The 23,718-nt window shown below is 39.8% G+C and overlaps 1 protein-coding gene across 1 annotated transcript; it reads right to left on the bottom strand.

Moving 5' to 3' along the window:
• Positions 1–3,168: 3,168 nt before the first annotated feature.
• On the bottom strand, positions 3,169–23,634 carry sec24a (SEC24 homolog A, COPII coat complex component). Its single transcript, XM_071461110.1, has 23 exons — positions 23,284–23,634; positions 19,823–20,434; positions 17,373–17,552; positions 15,987–16,049; positions 14,945–15,111; positions 14,352–14,539; positions 13,756–13,858; positions 12,669–12,795; positions 11,916–12,025; positions 11,647–11,759; positions 11,081–11,199; positions 10,609–10,664; positions 10,071–10,277; positions 9,242–9,365; positions 8,752–8,910; positions 8,160–8,333; positions 7,917–8,027; positions 6,631–6,806; positions 6,232–6,369; positions 5,758–5,862; positions 5,287–5,379; positions 4,949–5,052; positions 3,169–4,480 (listed from the first exon to the last, which is right to left on the bottom strand). Exons 1-23 carry the CDS (start codon positions 23,342–23,344, stop codon positions 4,366–4,368), a joined length of 3,405 nt encoding a protein of 1,134 aa, XP_071317211.1. The 5' UTR covers positions 23,345–23,634; the 3' UTR covers positions 3,169–4,365.
• Positions 23,635–23,718: the final 84 nt, after the last annotated feature.

Raw genomic sequence — 23,718 nt, 5'->3', positions numbered from 1 at the left:
CCATCCCTTTATGACTACAATGTAGCCATCTTCTGATGCCTGCTTCCAGCAGCATAACGGACCATGTCACAAAGCTCAAATCATCTCAAACTGGTTTATTGAACATGACAGAGTTCACTGTACTCAAATGGCCTCCACAGTCACCAGATTTCAATCCAATGGAGCACCTTTGGGATGTGGTGGAACGGGAGATTCACATCATGGATGTGCAGCCGACAAATCTGCAGCAACTGCATAATACTATCATGTCAATATGGACCAAAATCTCTGAGGAATGTTTCCAGCACCTTTTTGAATCTATGCCACAGAGAATTAAGGCAGTTCTGAAGACAAAAGGAGTTCCAACCTGGTTCTAGCAAGGTGTACCTAATAAAGTGGCTGGTGAGCGTATGTAATTATTATGAGAGTGAAGTTTTAATGTTAATGATATGATAAAGAAAATGACCTCTTGTGTCCCAGAGAACGTGTGCTTTAGTGTGGCGACACCAGCTGAGTGTCAGATCTATGTGCCAGCCACAGATCATCGCCACACTGAGACCTCCAAAGTCTTGCATCACTGGGAATCGAGTGTGACTCTTGAAAAAAACAAAAATCAGTTCTGTGCTGCTTTGCAAACAAAAAAAAAGCTTCGTGTTTTATGGTATTTCTTAACCCCTGGCATTGAGAGTAATAGACAAAGACGTGTAAACAACAATAATAATGGAACAAAGTAAGAAGTAGGTTGAAGTGTGGATAAAACCATTGGATGAAACTAGGAAATTCAACCCTCTGGTCAGGAGCTGCACCATTTTAACTTTTACATGAGTTGAAACAAACCCATGGTTCGAATTACAGGGGGGATCTGGGGGGTCTGACCCCAATGATTAATGCTTGGACCCCCTCCCCCCCAAAAGAGGTAAAAACAAAGGTTCGGAGGGGTTGAAACATTTATCCTTCTTACCTGTAATTGTAAATATTACAATATATTTCCCCTATTCATGCCTGAAAGAATCTTGCAATATGATTTCAGACACCCCTAAAGTGGACCGTACCATTTCTTAACCTTAGGTTAGTTGAACGTCTGCTCTACCTGCCTCACTCCATCGGTGGCTCACGGGGGTCAAATTGGGCCTGAGCCCATCTGAGTTGAGCTTCATCTCCTTCAATATCATAACCTCATATCACACACATTTTTTAAAAATCTCCCAGACAACCTAATCGTGTTTGGTAGCTTATACAGTCTCTAACAGCGCAAGTAGCACAATTAGACACTCGGTAAAATAATTTTGCTCCGTGGTTAGTTAAAGGTCGCTGATGGCGCACAGACAAGACAGAGCAGCAGTTCTTCAAACCATCAGTACAAAGTGAGAAATATCCACAATTCTGTTATTGTCACTTATTCAATGCTGCTGCTCCTCCCATGCTATATGTGCATGCAGGAAGGTGTGTGAGTGGGTTACTATGGTTACACCGATGCCCCCCCCCCCCTTATCTAATTAATTCAGAAAACCAGAACTTTGGATGGTGATGTAGGTCAGGAAGTAAAATTCGCATCCACAATAGATATTACAGGTTGGTAGGTCACGCAGTATTCGTGCATGTTGTGCACAAGTGGATTTTCTGTCGACATCATGCTGTTATTGTAGCTAGCAGTGTTATTAGCTTCAGCCCGTTTATTAGCCAAAAAGGTGCATAAATTGAAGATATTAACAACAAGAAGTCATTAACAAATCAACATAAAGCACACAGTACCGCTTTAAGACACGCTGAAAAATGTAAAACGTAATGGTTCTGTTTCACTCAAGGTGACAAGCTCACGAAAATGTGCGCTTATGTAACTATCTTGGCTCCCGTGACAAATACAGCCTCTTAGGACAAGCCTTGCATGCCTGCCTCACTCACCGTTTGAAGGAGGGCGGGGCTGTGGGCAGACAGGTGGTGGTGTTTCATTCCGCCCGCGGGACGAGAGACTTGTCAGCACACAGGCAAACATGAAGCAGGACAAGCAGCAGATTTTCTAACTGATACTTACGTATAGCACCACATAAATAAATAACACTGCTGTCCAAAGAGTTCTGCAAATGAACTAAGCAAAAAGTGTAATTGGGTGTGACAGGAATTGTAAACAGAAGACAGCACTTGTGGGTGAAGAAGCAGCAGAAAGATATGCCAGGGGAAGCTGCTAGCTTGATCCCAGCCATCAAGAAACCACCACCCACTGAAACTCAAGCTGTGAGTTATCAGAGCACTGACACAGAGCTGATCCTGTGAGTGTCCAGGCCCAGGAGAGGGAGCACTAAGACCTGAAGGATGCAAGTGGTGAAGAAAAGAATAAACACAACATCGTTCCATAAGTTTGAGGGAGTGGATGAGTGATGTAACAAAAAATAGCAAAACATTAAATGAATGTACAACACTCATCCACTCTACAAGACTTATTTTCAAATTTATATAATAAAGCCATTTTAACATCAAAATAAGAGGACTTTTACAGCCATATACAATACAAGATCCCACCTCAGAAATAACAAATTTGGAGGTTCAGAAAAACAACACAAAAGGGCTCAGCTAGCATAGCATGATTAGTAAAGGGGGAGACGGCTAGTCTAACCCCAGTGGGCCCAAAGCACAGCCACCAGGCTAGTAGCCGTGAGGGGGGAAACTTAATCTGAACACTTTCTCTCTATAATTATTATTCTGCTTGGGCAGGAGGTCAAGTCACTCCAAGTCAAAAGTAAAGTTACTTGGACTTTAATGATTTTTTTTTTTAAAAAATCCTTCTCTAATGGACAGGTGAAGTCACAAGTCAGTAGTGTCTAAATCCAAGTCAAATTGCAAGACTGTTATATTTTGTCAAGTCTGAAGTAATCAGATCATGATTGGAGTTTGATCCAAATTCAAGTCACCTGACTCGAGTCCACACCTCTGGAATTTACTCTGTACAAATACAGACTATTTTTATTTTCATCAGTTTTTTTTTATGAAAGACAATTTTGTGCATGAAGACCAAAACATTTGTTTGCTCCTAAATACATCTTTGCTTATATGATACATAGATTACAAATGTATGAAATCAGACCAAATCAAAAACCTTCAATCCAAGAGAAATATTGACTATACTGGTCCATATCCTGCTTTGTAGTCTTCATTTTCACTGAATAAACACTGTTAACCCACCAAAACACAAACTACATTTAAAAAGTCTCAAACATTTTATTTTCTTAGCGTCATTTCACCTTTATGTTTGTACTAAAATCATGAGCATTTCTTCACCTTTATATAATGCAGTCTTTTCAATATACAAGTATCAATAAGCATGATTAAAAGATCACAATGGCTTTGTTATGTCTGTGTTAAAGAATTTTCCATATCCTATTATATTAAAATATTTCATATATAGAGTCTGTATTTAAACAGAGGTTTAATAATAAAAAGTGAGTTCCCATACAAGGCAATTATAGAATTTAATCAGATTGGGAGTCTCATAAATTAAACAATCAGGAAAAAAAAAGGAATTAACAAACAGAACAGCAATGTCATCAGAGGTGTTCTGAATGTCCAGAGAGAGAAAAGATGACAGAGTTTCTGAAGGACAGATCAGAACAATGAAAACAACTTTCCACTGTCCACACATTGAAGGCAGCGATGACAGTGAGGTCGAACCGCCTTTAAACATCTTTCACACTTCTGCCTTTAACAGAGTCTATGGATTTGTTCGACACACAATTATAATGAGTGAGAAATAAAAAGCACATGTTCTGCCCTTCAGGTATGATATTAGAGTGTTGTTAGAGCTCAGGTGGTCTGTATACAAATACTCCAGGTGACACCCAATAACAGTCTTTAAGCGCAGACATACGAACCTTCCTTATAAACCTAATCTTAAGACGTACATACATACATGTTTGATTTGTTTAGTAGAGACGACTGTGCTTTTTGGACAAAAACACTTCACACATCCATTTGCTGCAACTGTCTGAGCAATACCTCAGTTAGACAGCATTGTTCTATGAATTAAACACTGATCCATTCGATCACTGACGTATATCACCGTCATGGATGTCTTGATTTTTTTCTTCCAACGCATTGCTTCAGCTGGGTAAAAAAGTGCCAAAAATGCATCTTTGTCGCTCTCTGTTCTCAGACAGTCGGTCACACAGTTTGATTTGAGTGACGCTTCACATCAGTTCAGCTCAGAGGGTTTTCCTCACAGAGAGGGTCGACCACAGCTGGAAATTAAGCAAGAGGCATCCTCGAATCTGCCTTCCACTGCTTTCAAACACAAGCGCGCACACACACACACACACACCCATAAACATATATACGCACACACATACACTGATGCGCGTCCTTGCTCCAGTGTTTGCTCCACAGTCCCACTGAAGATTATTTGGAGATTTGCTGTTGGAGGTGGAGCAGGAACTCGTAGTACGACAGGGCCGACTCCGTTCGGTCCTCGATCATGTTCTGCATAAAGCTGGCTTTTAGCTGGCTCTCGTCCCTGAGAATACCAAATGATATAGGGTGAAAAAATAAAAACAAACATTGATTAAAGTTGCTCAGTTTTTATTTGTAAAGTGATCTGTTAAATCTACTGGATTGCTCAGTAGTTTTCTTATTTTTTCTTTTAAACTGACTCCATGAAACCTAATGCATAACCTCAGTGCTGCTCAGGCTTCAGATTTTTTCCACTTAATCTGTTGTTACACTGACTGTGAAATCATTCCAGTCACCACTCTGTATTTTCCATCATTCAGCTTTTGTTCATTCAGTGGAACAGAAAGGGGCATTCAAATGACAGTAGATTATCTGCCCAGGAGGCTGGAAAACAAAACCAATATCACAGCCAAAATAAAAAATCTGCTGGCAGCTGTTGGCTAATTTCCCCACATTGGAAGTATCTATAATCTGTGCTGCTCTCGCTACTTGACTCTTTACTCTCTAATAAACATTATGATCTGTTGCCCACCTGATGACATGCAGCGAGGGGAAGAATGGCCTCTGATCCCTCAGCCAACCAATGAAAGCTCTGGTTCTCTGTGACTCGGCGGTGTCTAGCTCTGGCAGCAGATACTATGAGAGAAGTGCAACAGTCAAGTTTTCATCATCGGGGGGAGGAGGCAAGAGGTGCAAAAGTGAAACTGTAGTTGTACTTTATGGGAGCAGTGCGCCATCCTCAAGACAATTTGTTAGAAAATCCTGATGCAGATACATGCTAAAGGCATAATAGTGGAGAAATGAACAATGACCACAGCCAGCAGAAACTTTGTTTTCAAAGTGTGACTGCTGCAGCATGAGGTTTCCTACCAGGTTATCAGGCACGGCAGCATAGTTGGGAACTCCCAGGACTTGTGTGAGGAAGTTGGGGTGGCAGTTCCGTCCGATCCACAGATACATCACCTTTTGGAACAGAACAGGGAACATATTAAATAAACCCACAAATAAATAGTGAGTATTGCAGTATTGAAAGCTTTCACTCGCCCATCTCATTACTGGGTACTCGCAAAACCAAATAAATATAAAAACTGAAGCGTGTGCTCATATTTTAATTCAAAGCCACACAAGAAGACAGTGCTGTTTCACTGGGTAAAATGTGTAAATATTCTTGTATGCTGTGTTGTCTAGTCGAAACAAGTGTTTTATAAAGTAAAGATCCATCTGAAAATGTTCTAAATCTCTTGTTCTTAGTCAGGATTTCGTCGTAATTCAGCCTGGTTTGAGACATCAGCTTTGTTTTTCTGTTTGCTTGTTTCAAGTGCAAGTTATTTTAGAACATACTATTCCAGCATCCATGAGGAAAGCTCCTTCCCTGTTGAGCTTCTCCACAGACAGCTGGAGCACTCTTGGCTGAGGAATGGTCCGCTCATTGATGTTCAAAGCTCCCTGAGGATTCAGGAAAGATAGGGAAAGAGAGATGGTTAAGAATACTTACTTACTATATCGGAATTACTGTTCAAGTTTAGCCCACTGCCAAAAAAAACCCTCGATAGTGAACTGAGAATTTACTAAAAATAGTTTTTAACACAAATAAGAAAAACAAAAAAAGGGTTGGCCAGATATGAGTTAATTACTCCAATCATATAATTTAGATTATAAAAAACACTGAAAGATTAAAAAAATAAAATAAAAAAAAATAATAATAAATGAATAAATAAATAAATAATCTCTGTGGACTTCTCTGAAACTTCTGTTTTCAAGTAAAGTTTATCTAGGTCACCCCTTTCCGTGTAAGCACTGAATCATCTTCCTCACCTCATCAGTCAGATCGTCGATTCGGTACAGAGCAGGGTGGATCATCAGCATGGTGTAGGCCAGTGGCTGGTACTTCAACTGACACATGGCAAACACCCGGTCATCCAGCCTGGTGCTAGTGCCTGTCCTGAAGGCTTTCTGCAGAACGCACACAAACACATGCAACTCAATCATAAAGACTTGGTTTACAACACTTGATCCTGGGAGTAGAAGCACTTTCTCAAGGCCTAGAAAAATGCTGAATAGTTTTATTTTAGTGTTCTTTGTAGGCTAAACTAATAAATTCACTAATAAGCAAAGAGAATACAGAAGTTTAACCCTTACTCTTCACATATTCAGAATTTAGGTAGGAGTAAACATATTTGCTGTGTAATAGCTGAACCATGTGAAAAAGCCGACCTGTTTGAGCAGGGCAAGGATGTAGAGAGGGAAGAGTCTGAGGCAGGCCGGGGCCAGCAGACCGGGCTGCTGGATGGTCAACACAGACTGCCGGTACGATGACAGGGAGTCAATGGCAGCGTTGGTCATTGCATCTCTGGCGTCACTCAGACTGGCTGTCACTGATCGGTCCACAGCTGGAGAGGGACACATTTACAGTTGTCAGAAGTTTCTGATATTTTGGTGTCCTCTGGTGGTAGTAACAAAACTGACAGAGATAAACCAGTTCTCACAGGTTTTAGTCTCATTTCTGTTCTTGGGATTCTTTAAAATGAATAAACTCTAACCATGTTATAAAGGGTGTAGAGGGGATTGCTCAATAATTGCTGATGTATGAATGGTTGGACTTTGAATGCATCCACATCTCTTATGACACGTAAGCACCACTGGGACCTTGATTTTATCTATGATGATTTATGATCATTTTAAACATATGTTGTTTATAGCTGTACATTATAGATTTTATTTTTGAATGCAACTTTTACAGTGGCAGTGTTCAAATGGCTACGTGTAAACTAAATGTCAAACTCTTCAGGACCATATTCTAAGGAAAGCAAATTATGAGCATCTGTTCCGGACAGATCTGACTGATCAGTGTGCAATGGTTGCTAGGCAACCGCAGCTGTCGCTACTCATGTTGATCTGTCAGTGCTAATAACAGTGAAGTGGATGAAAACCTTGCAAGACTATTTACTATAACAATGAGGAATCATTTTCAGAGTGATGCTTTACACACATTTAAGTTTATCCATATTGTACACACACACAGACAGATGCCTGACAGTATTTATGATTTACATTTGTTACCTTCACATTCCTGCTTAAAGTTACCATACGCAACTATGGAAACAAATGAAAATTGTAAATACTAACAGGCATGCATAAATTGACTAATAAATCTAAATAAATAAATAGCTAATAAATTTAAGTATGAGTTGTGATACATGGGCTGTGATTTGAAATTATAAAATCAGAGGCTACTGCAGGTACTCCCAATCTGCATGAAAGCAAATTATCTCATGTGACACTGAATTAGTATCCACAGTACCACAACATGTTGCTCCTCAAGTTTTCTTCAAACTAGAATTTAAGGAAAAATTCTTCATTTAAATTTTTAAATTTTAGAGTCAAATTATTCAATGTCAGTTCAACATGCATTTCACAAATTGTACAAACTATGGGACAATGTCCTTTAATAGTCTCATCTGACATGTTCCCTTGAAAGTGTTACATAATGCAATACATACCCATACAAGCCAGCAGCCCAGTTATGGCTTGAACATCGGCCCCAGCAAAGATATCTGACAGAGAATTGACCACAGGGAGACACAAGGTGTGGACACGGATCCTCCTCTCTCCTGTAAAAGAAAAAGAAAATGTTATTTGAACAGAAGAGACAGAATTATTTCTCATTTTTTATTTTAACAGTGGATTTGAAAATAACCAAAACAATTTTGGCTGTGTGTGTGTGTGTGTGTGTGTGTGTGTACCTTTGCTGGAGGTGTAAAGCAGGGCAGCTTGGAAAGACACAACTTGCATGTCATCCAGGTTTTCCTCGATGGACATCTGAACAGCAAAGCCAGCATCTGGGTTCACGTTAGGAAGGGACAACAGGTCTGTGGACCGCACAAAGAAGTTTCCATGGAACGTGTGGATGGATAGACCTGCAGAGAGACAGAGACAAAGAGACGGAACCAATCAAACACAACCCATAAAAACAAAAAATGTATTTGCCTAGACTCTAGAGGCATGATGTTTTCTTCAGAATAACTGACAGAGTCAGTCAAACTAAATATCTATCAGGGACATTTTAATGTACACAGGGGCTGAAGCAGCTGTATTGTTTATTAGTGCTGCAAAAGAAAATATTTAACTATTTTTTGGTGTGGCCTTAAAGTGCAAATACTTAAATTAAGTTTATGTAAATATCAGGCAGATCAACATTGAAAGGCTTTACTAATCAAAAAGGAATGAGAGTTAAAGATTAAAAAAAACAAAAACAAAACAAAAATTCTCTGTCACATCTGGGAAAGCATATTTAGGTCAATGCTCAACTGAATTCCGGCATTTGTGACAACCAACCTTTGGTGCAGCGTATCCTCATGACAGCTTCAAAGCCAATCTTCCTGGTTATGTATCTCTTCAGATCCTTCTGGAAGCGCTCCACCTGAGCGGGGTTGTGCTGGTGGTGGTAGGAAGGGTAGTAGTAAACGCTCCCTGCTGAGTATCTGGATATGCAGCCTGGGAGAAAGAAGGTACAGAAGAAGAGAGATTAAGCAATGATGAAATAATGAGGGTCCTATTTTTGAGATTATTAAAAAAAAAAAAAAAAAAACCCTAGCCCCCTCCCTCCCCCTCTCTTTCCTTATGTAAAATTATTTCCCCCTGTTGTTTCTTACAACCACAGAATAACCAGATGGCAAATCATAAATTTATCAAACTTGTCAAAACACAAATTTGTGGTATCAAAGTATCCTGCATTGAGCAATAAACAGGTAAACAAATGTCAATTGTCCAGGAAACCCTCATTCCTTCTATCCTCTCCCCCTCATTCAATCAGTGCAGGACTCACCAAGTGATGCTAGGTCGCAGTACTGAGCGCTGAGCAGGAACAGGTCAACAGCCACCTGCTGGCCGGAGCAGTCCAGAGCCAGCTTCTTGTAGAAGTCTGTCGCCGGGGATAAGTGCTGGATGTCCTGAAAGGAAAAAATAGACCAATGAGCAAAAAATCTGAACATAACACAACTACCCAAAAGTCGTTCAAATCAAGACGTTTTCCAAGATCTAATTATTGTTGAAATGCTAGAAGAAACGGTGCCAATATGAAAATCAGTAATTTTTCATGACATTAACTCAGTAATTCTGCCTTGTTTAAAGGGGTCTGGCTTAAATGGTCGTAAAAGTGCAACCAACTATATTTTTATACTTCCTCAGAGAATTTTGACTCTGCTCATCTGGTATAGCCTCCAAAATTCAATAATACAAGTGTATTAGTGATGGGTAATTATTAAGCTGCCATAAGTAAAACCATTAATGGGTCAGGTTTGGTAGCTTTGCGGTGACTGATCATTATCCTGTGTTCAGTGCATGATGTCATGAATTAAAAAAAAAAAAAAGACTCTTGAGCTGGTCTCTTTAGAGTAACAGATTTGAGGTGTTCTAAAAAGACACTCTTCTCTGATTATATATTTTTTGTGTGATTAATTGCAAAGCAGGGTCATTGCATAAGGCATTACCCGATTTCATAAAATACGTATCATAGCACTATAATAATATAGGTTCATTTCATGAAAGTGTTTTAAAGTAACATAAAGCTGCTGTGCAGCTATTTAATCCTATTGAATGTATCCTACACACTTCTTATTGATGTCCTGGAGAAACATCATCATCAGAGCTCTCACCTTCGCAGATGCCCGCTGGTTGGGGTCCTCTCTGGACTGGAGTGCCCCCACACCAAGGTTGGGCAGTTGCGTCTGAAAGACAGACATGCGCCCTCCGGTGGGTGACAGCAGCTTGAAGGCTGCTTGCAGAGCTGATCCCAGAGCAGACTGGGTCTCCATTGTCTTTTCAAATAAATTTGGCAGACTCTTCAGCAGATCCTGCACAAGCTGAAAACCAAATACAGGATGTTAGTCTTACCCATTATTGATCCCTGAGGGAAAACCTTTGTTTGTCATTTAATCTTTTATTCATTTGCAAGGAGATCAGAGCCCAGAGTCAGGGTAATTTAAGTTCAGCCTCACTTAGTAGTGTGGACACGATGTTTATAAATGAACAACATCTTAAATATACAGTAGTTATCAATGTTACAGTACAGAGTAAAGAAATAGAGTTTTAAGCTCAATTATAGGCACCTGTTTTCTGACAAAGTAAGAAAGGTTTGGACTCTGGAAATATTCATGTTCACAACAAAGCTTTAATCAAGGTGAAGTGTCTTACTTCTTTGCATTCATTGAGGTTTACTAGAAGGCTGTCTGGTGTTGGTAAAAAGATATCTGTGAAGTACAAAAAGTTATTATTTAAACAAACAGTCTCATACACACACTGATATTACAATAGTGATAAGATTAATCTTTTACAAGTGCAGCTACTACATCTTGATTGACAACAAAGCATTTGTTTGTGGTGCAACTGATGAGATCATGAATTAAATAAATCAGAAGTCATGTCCATGAAATTTCAATCCAGTTGAATGTTTGAGAATTTTTTGCAAAAGTGTAACCTAAAGCAGAAGGCAACAGTTACTAAAAACTGCAGAAATCACTCTCCCGTTTACTGACCCAGGCTATCTGTGATCTCTTGAAACCTTATATAATTATTAGCAGTAAATTTTAACAGTAAGTTTGCAGACAGCTCGTGTGAAGTTGCTGAAATAATGAGCATGTGGCCTTTGCTGTTCGCTGTGTCTCACCTTCGATGTCTGACACAATGAGCATCTGAGGCTGGGAGAGTCCCTCCTGCAGGTTGTAGAAGTGGATGGTGCTGTCGAAGGTGATGAAGCCTACCTTTGTCCGAGAGTCTCCAGGAAGCCTGGGACACACACATACACTTACATTAACACATAAGCACTTTGGCGACAGAAATGATCTATTTTCATCTTTATTTACAAAGCTGCATATAAACCTTGCAGTTAGAAGTCACCCTTCTTCTGCTGAATTGCTGAATTACTTCACTTTATGGCAATAATTCAATAACTGTTTGCTCATATTTCCCCAGTTTCTAGTTGAAATATTTATATGGTGGCTCACAGCTGAATGAATAAAGGAAAGAATTCATTCCTATTAATAAAGAGCATTTTTGTACAATTAAATATCTTCATGAAAACCTTAAATATAAAACTTAAATATATCGGTCTATGCATGAAATGTCAAATATCTACACCGAGTTGTGTTTTGGCCCCGTTTCCAGAGCACTATGAGAAATTTCAACAACATCTATAATAACTGCAATAACATAGAAATTAAATGTTATACATACGCATTGATGTTGTCCAGCAGTGACTGACAGAACACGTTCAGGTAGCCTGTCTCCACTGCATTGTGGGATACGTCCAGTACAAAGAGGTAAACAGCAGGCTGTGGAGGCCTCAGCTGGACAATATCAGAGCAAACACATTACTTATGGTCAATTAAGAGATCATCAATCACACATTCATATTACTATACAAGTTGTACACAAAACTGAGCGTACCGATATCTGTTCAGATGTTAAACAAGAACAAACTCAGTGAGGATGTTGAAACCCACCATGTATTCTGACGGAGCAATGAACTCAATCGTGGCGTTCTGGACCTCGGGTCTTTTATGTGGCTCACCATATGATCTGCTGACTGGGTTGTACATAAATTCCTCTGGAACTACACACAGACACACACACACAACATCCAGGAAGATTTTAGTATTAAATAGTCTACTATGTACTTTGTATGCAATTTAATTCTCAATTTAAAAAGAATTATGTACACATTATGGACTGTATTATCATATAATCACAATAAGAAATCATCACACAAAATCTCTTGTTTAAGAGAGACCTGGCCTAAAGGACAGCATATGAACATTTTTACAAAATTAAATACAAAACAGTCACAAACAGGCTAAACAATGTTCACACGCTACAAAGGAGAATAAATAATGACCAGATATCATATAGGATGTGTAAACATGCGTATGTTTCAAAATCTCATACAAAGTAAAATAACGAATTGCCCCAAAAGTGGCATTTTTCCAATTATTAGAATTGACTTTTTCATTCATTTATCAAAAGTGAACATTTCTGTGCCTCTTAATAACTTCATAACAGAATATATAAGGTCATCTCAACTGGCTCCTTAGAAAATAAAAAAATTGCCTCGTCATTTTCTCCATTTGTTACTTAACGGAAAGTTCATCTTGCTGTTGTATTAGTTCTGACTCATGTCAAGTGCCTCCAGCATTCTCGCTGACAGTAGCTCTTTCAGATCATCATCTCTCTTTCGTCACTCCTCTTTCCTTTCTTACCATCATTAACCCGATAGCACAGGTTGCACTTCCACCTCCTCTGGTCCAGGAAAGAGACGAAGGGGTTGATATAGGTTCTGCAAGAACGACATCTGACAATGGTGCTGGATGTCACCACAGGAAGTTGCTAAAAAACAAAACCACAAAACAAAACCAACCCCTGTGTTATAAGTGCCTTCAGGCAAACTTGATGGCAGCTCATTGCAATTGGCATTCCAATTTCTTGTTACTCTCCAAGTTGTGCAACGTCTCCGTTGTTTGTCCTCAGTTAACATAGGAACACACACAAATTCATTCTGACAGATTTTGCCCAGAGGCGTATTTAGTCACATCCTGTTCAGAAAAAAGGGCGTTGAATGGATACTCCGCGTTTAATCAGTAAAAGACTGACGTAATACCTTTATTCAAATCTAAGACGCATAATTGAGGATGAGGCTGTAGATGATTCTTAAACTTGTTCAGCAAGTTTTGTTGATAATAATAATAATAATAATAATAATAATAATAATAATAATAATAATAATAATAATAATAATAATAATAATAATAATAATAACAACAACAACTTCTCCTTGCACCCCAGTGTGCTGCCTAGGGCTTTAACAGTGAAGCAGAAGTGACCACCTGCAAAATCAAAAAATTGCATAGCTTAAAAAGTAAACAAGAGGTGTTTACTGTTAATTTTTTTGTTGGGGCTTGAATTACTGAACATCCAGTTACAAGTTGCTCAAAGTGTTTTCATACAAAAGAAGAACAAACAAAAAACCAGAAGAATCTGGTTGATCAATTTTGCATTTTATACTTTTGGGAACGAGGATGCACAGCAACACTGCTGCCACAGAGATACTTTTCCTGTCCAACGTCTTTCTCATTCACATGCTACAAACAGTAAGAAGCCTGATTAAGCTCATATATTCCCAGAAAAATGTGGTTATCCTAGGACAAATATAGCTGTGTTCACCATGATCCTCTTAATACCTTACCCCAACTTAGTGAATCAGGTTTCACATTTACATGAAATCTAAGAAGTTGTTGCGCATGCCTTAACTGATGTGCATGCACATTAAATATTGAACCAAAGTGTTACCGAGAGGTCTTTGAAGGGGTGGAGCAGCAGGCCCAGTGGCATCTTGGCTTTATTGAGCAAAGTTTGGGTTTGAGGGATGCTACTCAGCGTACAACGGAAAACCCTGGAGACACACAGACACAAAGTCATTGTACTTGAACTGTATGAAGAAGGATCATGTTGTCTCTGGTATTTCATGTGTACCAACACAGTATGTGGGTGACAGGGTTATGGTGATGAATGAACACGTAATTGATCATCTGGGGCTCTGATCTATGTCAGAAGAAAATTCCCCTTTGCCTTGCTTTAAATTTCATCTACGAACAACGTCAACAGGGGCAAGTTAATGCTTTGGCTGATCTACTGCAAATGTGTCCAGTAGCACAGATGGCAACTAAACCATAGGTACCTAGTTGTAAGCAGTTATTTAACTAACAACTAGTCTCATGTAAGTTGCCTTTAATTATTTTCTTTACACAAAATTACACAGTGTAGTTTGAAAAATTTAAGTCTAAATACTTAACATCAGAAAAATATTAGTTTTAAAGACCAACAACATTTCAAATGAAAGAATAAATATAAACATTTGCTGTTGATATGAGTCCACCGTGGCTTACTCTGGGTTGCAGTTAATCCTCTGCAGGTCCTGGGGGAGGCAGGGTGTCGGAGCCGGGACCGAGCTTGGTGGCAGCAGGTTCCTCTCCTGCAGCAGGTTGACCACTCTCAGGGCCTCTGGGGTGCTGGCATGGAGGCTCATGGCCGCCAAGGATGGGCTCAGCTGGGCCGGCCCGGGGCCACCCGGTGGCTGAGAGAAGGAAAAACAACAAGCTAGTGAGTTGACCAAATGACAGCCAAGTGCTAACCACACTTTGATCAACTGCCTCCAAATCTGACCACTTAATAGTCAAAAGGATTTAATAATAAATATTTTTTATCTTGTCATAACGTAGCCAAAATAAAGTTTGATTTAAAATTGTTTATAGACACTAACTACAAACCATCATTTAACAAAAACATGGTAATCATTTGGACATTTCAGCAAACCAATGTGATAAATTGATCCCAAAGCAAGTTATCTGCAGGCATAAGCTTAAAAAATCTGTTTAGCTGTTTTAGTTCTAGTAGTTTTAGTTGAAGAGCATGTAAAAAAAGTATATGCAAAACGCTCTCACAATACAAAATCAGTGTGGACCTGTGATTTCCCTCTCACCTGCTGGTATGGCTGAGGTGCTTGAGTGAAAGGCTGCGTGGCAGCTTGCATCGAAGGGTGCATGGGGGGAGTGGCATTGTGGGGAGCTGTGGTGTTCTGGTACCCAGGGGGGAGGGAGGGGTAGTGGCCCAAGTGTCGACCAGGTGGTCCAGGTTGCGGTGGGCCAGCTGCGGAAGAAAAGGAAACAGAAATAAGTTCAGTTAATGTGAGAAAATACAGCCACTGGTTAGCAGGGATTAGTGAAAAGTGAACTGTTTAAAATTATAAGGCCGGCTTTAATCTATATTTTTCTTGTTGTTAATAAATCCCATGAAAAAAACCTCCCTGCTCTGTTTGGGGCACCATGCTAGAAGTCTTGAATGAAAGATGCAATTGTCACGTCCCAAATTGTAGTTTAAGGTTTTAAAAAGACTGTAGCCCTCAGAAAACAATCCTCAAACAGGTTTCAATGTTGCATATGTGGGGGACTATTTACAGCTGAGGATTAATACACATTTGGTGGCTGATGAGTATTCACAGTGGCACGATGTGTAATAATTTGGCTCACTGGTGTGTTTTTAATAGTTCGTGGAGAACAATGGCTCTGAAGAATAAATGACGTAAGCTTAGGCTACACAGACAATAGCTGGGATCGATTTATTGTTGGTCTTGGTCTGGGTCTGGGATTAGTTGACTATAACATAAGTATAGAATATTGCTTGACATGTTTTTAAACCTAAGAAAATGAGAGATTTATAACTGTTACAGAGTACCAGAACTGTCTGACATTAATTTCTCTGGAATAAACCTGTGATACTGTGTATTTAGTCATATGTACGTTGAAATTAATGCAAAAGGTTATAATGTTTAAGTACAACAGTACTGAAGGTATGTACTACTAAAATAAAATGTAGAAATGCTTTGCCTTCCCCCAAACACTGATGTGAATTGAAAGCGATTTGCCCTTTTACTGCATGTGTAGCTGCTATGAAACGCCATTTAGTAAACCCAGAAATGTGGTTGGCGTGAAAAGAATCCAATATGTGGCAGAAAATGGCCTTACCCATTTTGTTGTCAACATGATTATAGCTGTTTGATGCTTGGGGGCCATTGCCAGCCACAGTTCCTGTTTCAAAGCAAACACAGATGTGATAGGAATGATTTTAGTGACACTTTTCACTATTTCTGTAGCAGAGAGCCGACCACAGACAGTTGGGATGTGGAATAAAATGAACTACAGTGCAAGATATGTACAACATGAACACAAAGCACAACATTATCAACAATACTAAGGATGATGCTGATGATGGAAACTGATGTATGGTGTTTTAAGGAAACATTTCTACTTTGGTGCTTGCACAATGTTTATTCAGAGGTCATATAAGAGATATGGTGAGACTGGATGACAAGAAATAGATGTTACCAGGGATGCACTGATACAAAAAAGTACTGGACTAAGCAGCACTAATACCCAGGCCTAACTTACACCCAGCCCAAAGCAAAACACAAGTGTCTTTGCTAGTTTCAGACAGACAAAGTTGTCATTTTCCCATCCAGCACCAAGTTGTTTAAATAGCAAATACAACAGCAAATTAGTTAATATCTCGATTAATTTTCTGCATTGTTCTGTAAAAGTAACAGATTTGAGCTCATTATCAGCTGATTCTGTCGAGCTTCATATCTGGTATCAATTTAAGAGATTTAAAAAAAAGAATTAGTGCATCTCTGGACACAATGGACAACAGCACAGAGAGGACAGGATGGGCACCACAGCACTGACACAGCATCTAACAGCGACTGACAGATTTGGCCACACCTGGACATTCAATATCCCCCTCCTGGTAGTCGGGCTCAGTGGGGGACAGAGTGCTGTTAACAGCCGCCCCACACTGAGCTGGCATGTAGAGGAAGGAGTGGAAGGAGGGAAACAGCGGAAGGTGATCAGAAAAAAAATGGGTTGTTTTTTAAAAATGGCACACAGTTCCTGGTCCAAAGTGATATGATATCATGATCATCACAGGCAGCACTCTCACTTACAATCAGAGCATATCCACAAAATGTTTGTACTTCAAACATTTCATTAACATCACATATAACAGTGTTTCCCATACATTGCTTTATACCACAATATCAACATTGTCCACCACATTTTCTATTTTTTTCACCATTTCACCACTTCACTGTAGAGCTGTGAACAGCCTGTTAGTTTATTTATTTGTCTAAAAGTACTTGGCAATTAAAATATTTGCAGTGGAGCACCTTATACAGTATTATTTATTAATTATTTTAAGAAAGCTGTTAGCACCTTTAAAACCACTCAAATTGAATTACCAATTGTAAAATGTAAATACATATAAGTGATGCAGCACATATAGACTGACTGTCATGAATGAAGACAAAGCACTATTAAATGTGTCAAGATTTAAAACAAACAAAAAAAAAATCTTACCATCAGCTTTGGGTGGTGGAGGTGTGGCATTGGCCACTGGGGGTCCAGTGGGAGGTGGTGTAGGCTTCATGGCTGGTGGTGGGCCTGTAGGTGGGGGTCCTGTATTTGGGAGCCCATAGGGAGCTCTGCTTGGCTGGAAAGTTTGGGAAGCCATGGGATTCATTGGTGGAGGTACAGCACCTGGTGGTAAAGACCAACTAAGGATCATTTTCATCATAGATTTATGCATATTTATTTCATACATTGATACATTTTGATTTTTCTTTTTGATGAACCAATTACTCATTTAGTATATAAAAAATGTCAGAAAGAAGTGAACAATGCTCATCAAAATTTCCCACAGAGAAATCACAAAAAAATCAGTGCTGTGACTATTTTTCATTTTTGTTTTGATTTAATCACATGTCAAAGCTGTTGAATCTTTTTTTTTCAATTGACTTATTGCTTTAGGCAGAGTTATGACCTCTAAAATCATGTTATTGTGTCATGTTACTCCGTGATGTTGTCACATATCCTGTAGAAGACAGCCCCGAGGCATCACAGAGGTGTTGTAACATTATAAGCCCTGAAGGTGACAACAGCTGGTGGCACTACTGACCCACAGCAAGCTAATGTGAGAGCAGCGATAGAGACGCTTCCATCTCTACCAACAAACCAGTCGGTTCAAATGTTTCTGGACCCAAATAAACTCCTGGTGAAGTTATTGTTGAATAAAGGCAACAAGCAGGTAACTTTTCATGTATACAGCGTAGACTGCACCAATTATTTCACAGTTTACTGAGCGCTCGGTATATTAAAATGCCCTGGTTGATTATTCTTACAGCAGTAACAGAAAATGGTAACTGCCAATCATAACAACAAATTATTATCTATTTATAGGGAAACATGTATAATTTCGGAGACACGAGTAAAGAATTTATTAGATTTGAGATTAGACTGAAATCAAGCTGCTTGATAATGATGAAAATAAATTTATATTACATTTACATATACATTTTATATTGATGCAACATCTTACATTTATTCTTAAACATTCTACTGTTGAAATACTTAGTGACTGTTAAATCTGGAGACTAAGCCATATATACCTGCACCATATATACCTGGACACTTAATATGGCATAAACTGTTCAGCAGATTAATGTGGCTGGTGGTGAAATATGTCACATTTTAGAATGAAGAAAGCAAGAAAGTATACATCTCCACAAAGATCTAATCAATTCTCCAGTTGGCCACCATTTTCACTGTCACCATTGTACTAGGTAAGAGGTTCCTAATGGTGCTGCTGGGGGAAAGGTCACTAAACTCAAGCAGACTCTTATTGTTGGGGGTGTGAATGTGGATTTTTAAGACAATCTGATCATATGATAGATATGCTGAGATATGCTGGTAACAGAAAAACTGAGGCAATTATGTGGCTTCATGCAGAAGCAGTCTACTAAAGATGACTTTCAAAAAAAAAAAAAAAAAATCAAGGTTCATTTCCATAATGATATGACGAACCATTAAGACACTGTTACACAGATTACACAACCAACTTCTATCATGCTCATATCGGTGAGCAAAACCACTTCCTTCAGAGAAAGAGTTCACGACTAGTAGGCATACACAGTTCCTGAGATTCTCTATAAATGGTCTTTTGTTTTTGACACAGTGAGCTAACTACCTCTCAGTAGAGACAACCCCTGAACAGTCATGGCAAGAAACTAAACAACTACCTGAATCAATCAATGTGTTATAAGTGCCCAGGAGATATGGTTGTGTGCATTCTGCTAGTATCATCAGTAGAAAGCAATCAGGTCAAAAATACAACCAGCACCAGAAACTGAAATTTGGATTCATCCTAAAAGCTACGTCATACTGCTACATAAGAATCACACTGGAAACAATAAAATTCTTTTTTGAACTTTGTACAAATTCAGAGTGAATGAGTCTCTGTGTCTGGAAGGGAGCCAGAGGCAGCAGCCAGCCAACATGTTCAGTGTGGGAGCAGAGGGCAACGTCCAGCTCCAACATATCAGCATTCTAGATATGAATATCTGCAGCAAATGTCACTGAAAGAAGATAATGAGAGCAAAAAGACACAACAATCGTGCTACAGGAAAGTTTAGATTTAGAAGGGGACAGTGGAGGGTGTTTTAAAAATACAGACTATGTTTAGTCCATGCTTTAGAATTATTACAGTGATTAAATGATGGGGTCACCCTCGAGATTACCTGGCTAAAGTTCACTGGTCTGATTTTATTGAAACTTGAAAGGATGATTCATCCGTTCAATGATTTGACCTGTGGAGTGCCTGTATCACTAGTGTCTCTTGCTACAAGTGGGAATTGTTTGCTTTTCTCCATATGATTATTTTTCCTTCATTTGAAAATAAAACTGTATTGTGCATTTGAATTCTAAACTGATCGTCACAAGTTTGTCTTTCAGTGGAGCCTTTGTGTTCCTACCTGGCTGGATATATCCGTGCAGAGAGGTGGGGGGCATCCTGGGACCTGGAGGTTGGGTGGCACTATGGGGAACATGGGCTGGTGGTGCAGAGCTGTAAGCTGCCGACGAAGGTGGCAGCAGCACTGCCGAGCTTGAAGCTGGGTTCACATGATTTGCCACAGGGCCACGGGGAGGTGTGCTCATGGAACTGGGTGGCCCCATAGGTGGGGGGGCTGTGTTGTACTGCCATGTTGGAGCCATGGGGTGCGGCTGCTGTGGGTTTGGGTAGTAGTTACCAGAAGACGCAGCAGGAGGGGGGGGTGTGGCCTGTGCAGGAGGCAGCCTGGGACCAGGGCTGGGGCTGGCAGACTGAGGGGGGGTATGAGATGGAGCACCTCCTATTGGAGGCCTGGTCAACAGAGGCTGGCCTGGGGGAGCTGGGTAGGAAGTGAGTGGTGGGCCAGGCTGGTAGGAGCTGACTGGTGGAACAGGTTGATATGCCCCAGAGGGGTAGAGTCCAGGGCCAGGAGGTGCAGGAGCTTTAGCCTGCATTGGATTGTAGGCTGGTTGGTGGGTCATGCCATAGTTGACCCCTGGCAGCTGCTGTAGGGTAACTGGATTCTGTGATGGACCTGGAGACCAGAGAAGGAAAATGGAGGAATCTTAGGGAATCCAAGGTAAAAAACAAAACGTCAATGTACATTTAAGGGACTTTTTCAGACATGCACATCACCTCTAAATGTTCTGGCAAATTTACATGTCAATGTCATGTTTGAACACTCTTTTTTCTTTTTAACTGTTCACCAGCAGTTCTGTCACTGTAATGAGAAAACAACAAGCTGTTGGACTCATTCTTATGTACCAGATGCCAAAATGTGCACCAGGGTTGCAGCTCTCTGGGTTACAGTCTTCTCATGCTTGAGCAGACCCATTATGGAACATTTCTGTAAGGGAGCCTTATGTTCGAAAGCTTAAAAGCCAAGCCATTAACTTTGCAGACAGATGAGGCCAGCAATGTTACAGATTCCATGTCTGAAAAAGTGCTCGTTCGTGATCCAAGTGCCTTTTAATGAAAGCAAATCCTTGGGTATAAATCTGTTCAAAAAGATACATGAAAAACAGATGGCATGGTAATGATAGTAATGACAACAAGTGAAAAGCACTCAGATCAACCAAATTACCAATGAAGTGAAAGACCAGGGTCTAATCTCTTTACCTGGATTTATTTTAACATGATCTGTCCTCACTGAGTATGGGGCTCGGAACCAAGTCTGGTCTTGTTGAAAACATTAATAGTAAAACAATTAAAAATGCTTTGATTGTATATTTCGCAGATAAGAGACTAAAATATGGCATTTGTTTCTCAATTTCCCAAATGCCAAACATAAATGCCAAGAACAGTGGTGTCATACATAGCAGGTAATGCTAGATCTTGCCAACAGCAAAAAAAAAATAAAAAAAAAGAAAAGAAATACTTATCAAATATAGTCAGAAGGGAAAAAGAAATTGGTCAGTTCTCATCAATAAATGTTACCTAAATAACAATCTAACAGGCATCTGTGATTTAATGCAACGTCAGTATACTGCTGCTTGGACTTTAAATGAATACATAATGTAAACAGATTCACGACTATCCACTCAGTCCTGCAAAGCCAAGTCAGCAGAGTGAGAAGGGATTAGAAAACAACTCTTCTCAATGAGCAAAGATAGGTGAAGGCACATAATCCAACACAAATCTTTGTCCTTCTTTAGAGCAGGGAAATTTTAAGAACTAAAGCTCCTTGTCAGTTACAGCTCTTGTCCAATCAGAAAGAGTCTGATGTGGAATTAGAGCTCTCAGCCAATCAGAAATCAACGCACTGAAAGGTAAAACATAACTGAAGTTGGTAGAAATAAAAAAAAGGGGTAATTTTCATCATTTCAGACATGTACTTCCAGTAAAGCTGACTTCATTCTTCTATTATTCAATGGATATTAAAATACCTTATGACATTGGACAGTGCAGGCTGCCATCTTTAATTTTACTGGTATGAAGTATACCACTAAGGCAACCAAGGAAGCCTATACTATTGTAGTTTTTGGAAGAATATGCCTGAAAATCTAACAAGAGAAGACACCCTAAAGTGAGCTTTTGTGCACTACAGTTGCTTTCAGTCTTTATATATTAAACTTATGGCCATACTATGTTATGGTCAGCAGTTGTGGAAACCACAAGGGACATGTGGAATCATTTTGGTGTGGCACTAAATACATGAGGTATCACTTTCTCATGACGGATTATAATGTTACTGAAGCTTTGATTTGTTCATTTATCTTTAAGATATCCCGTCATAGGAATTAAATTACACACATTGTTCTGAAAACTCATCCCATTCAGCTTTAGTGGAATGTTTTCATGATTTGTGTCTATTGTCAGAAAAACACCTTGTTTCCACATTGATCAGAGGTGGACTGACATCCCCTAGTGACATATTTAATTAAATGGAGAGAGAAATTAGATTAGGGGCAAATGCATTAAACAACTAGAAGTTCAGACACGCATTTATCTGTGGCTTGGAAAACCAAACTGATGCATTATAAACTCAAGTTGTTGTTTCGTCTGGTCAGTATAAGAGAGGTGCCACTCATGCATTGACAAGAAACAAGGTTGAAAACTGCACACACTCACACTTTTGTCAGCTGTCCCTGACAGCGATTAGATTGTTTCACCTTCAGTTTTCATGGGAACCCATTGGAAATGCGTGAGTAATGTAAATTTTAAGTAGGCAATTGGTTGAGCCTGGAGAAACCACTGCAGCAACTTATCTGGATCATCCCCAATGTGCCACATGTACAGTATAACGTACAACGCAAACACACCAGCTATTTAGTCTGCTAAAATCCGTATTGCACAACAGCGAGGGAACTAATAAACCAATAAACGGGATTACTCAGTGGCAATGAAAGTACACAAGAAAAACTCTAAGGAGACAGACGTGAAAAGACATGACAAAGCTCCTCAGGTGTTTTAATATAACAGGAAAATTCTAGCTAACCGAGCTACTTGACGGGGGAAGAATACAAGTGCTAAGCTAATGCTGGGGTCACATCATCACTGGGATGTTTATTATTTACTGGACTCTAAAGTTATGATGAGTGTTTACCCTTCCCGTTTGTCAAGCTATTAGTTTGCCACCTCGAAAAACCAAAGGTAGCAAACACTGGCTAAATTTACCTGAACGGTGGCAACTATTTTGGACACCTTAAGTCAGTAAAGTAACACAACTCAAGATTAACCGCAGTTACCCCTGCATAACTGCCTGACTGCTCACTCTTGCTTGGCTACTTTAAGTTACAGCGTTACTAAGCAAAGCAGTTCGCCAACAGTTAGCAAATAGCCACAGAGACAAGATCCAATACCGACTGCTAATGTTACCGTGTTACTTGCGTTGATGGCGCCTCCGCCTTAACCCAACTTTACCTAAATTTTAACGTGACTCACCATTTGCATATGCCTGTCCCGTCCCTGTCCCATTCTGAGAGTTGAACCCCGCAGTTGACATCTTGAAACAGACACCAAGATCTAATTTTGAGGTGCTTGGTCGGCGAATAGCTAGCTGCGTCTCTAGCTAGCTAACTAGCTGGCAGTCGCGGGGTAACGCTCAAACCTGTGGCTATGACGATGAGGCGTTTAGTCAAAGCCTCGTCAACGGTGACGTCTCCTAGTTTCTTTTTTTTTTAAAGTTAATTAGCTGACTTATAGGCGTTCACAGGGCCATGGCTCTTATCGAAACCCCGTTCAACTAGCTACGGGTTAGTAACGACAGGCCTTGTCAGAGTAATCGTGTGAGACACTTCTCCTCTTTCACCGGAAGTTGGGATCACCCAGCAGGATCAACGTAAAATTCTTCGGGCATGCGCAGTGTGTACACGTGGC

The sequence above is a fragment of the Trachinotus anak genome, unplaced genomic scaffold (genome assembly GCF_046630095.1).
Source record: "Trachinotus anak isolate AG129_WGS33_773 ecotype Australia unplaced genomic scaffold, CSIRO_AGI_Tana_v1 ptg000024l, whole genome shotgun sequence".
NCBI lineage: Eukaryota > Metazoa > Chordata > Actinopteri > Carangiformes > Carangidae > Trachinotus > Trachinotus anak.
Note: the sequence above shows the minus strand (reverse complement) of the source record. Positions and strands in the feature narration are given on the sequence as shown.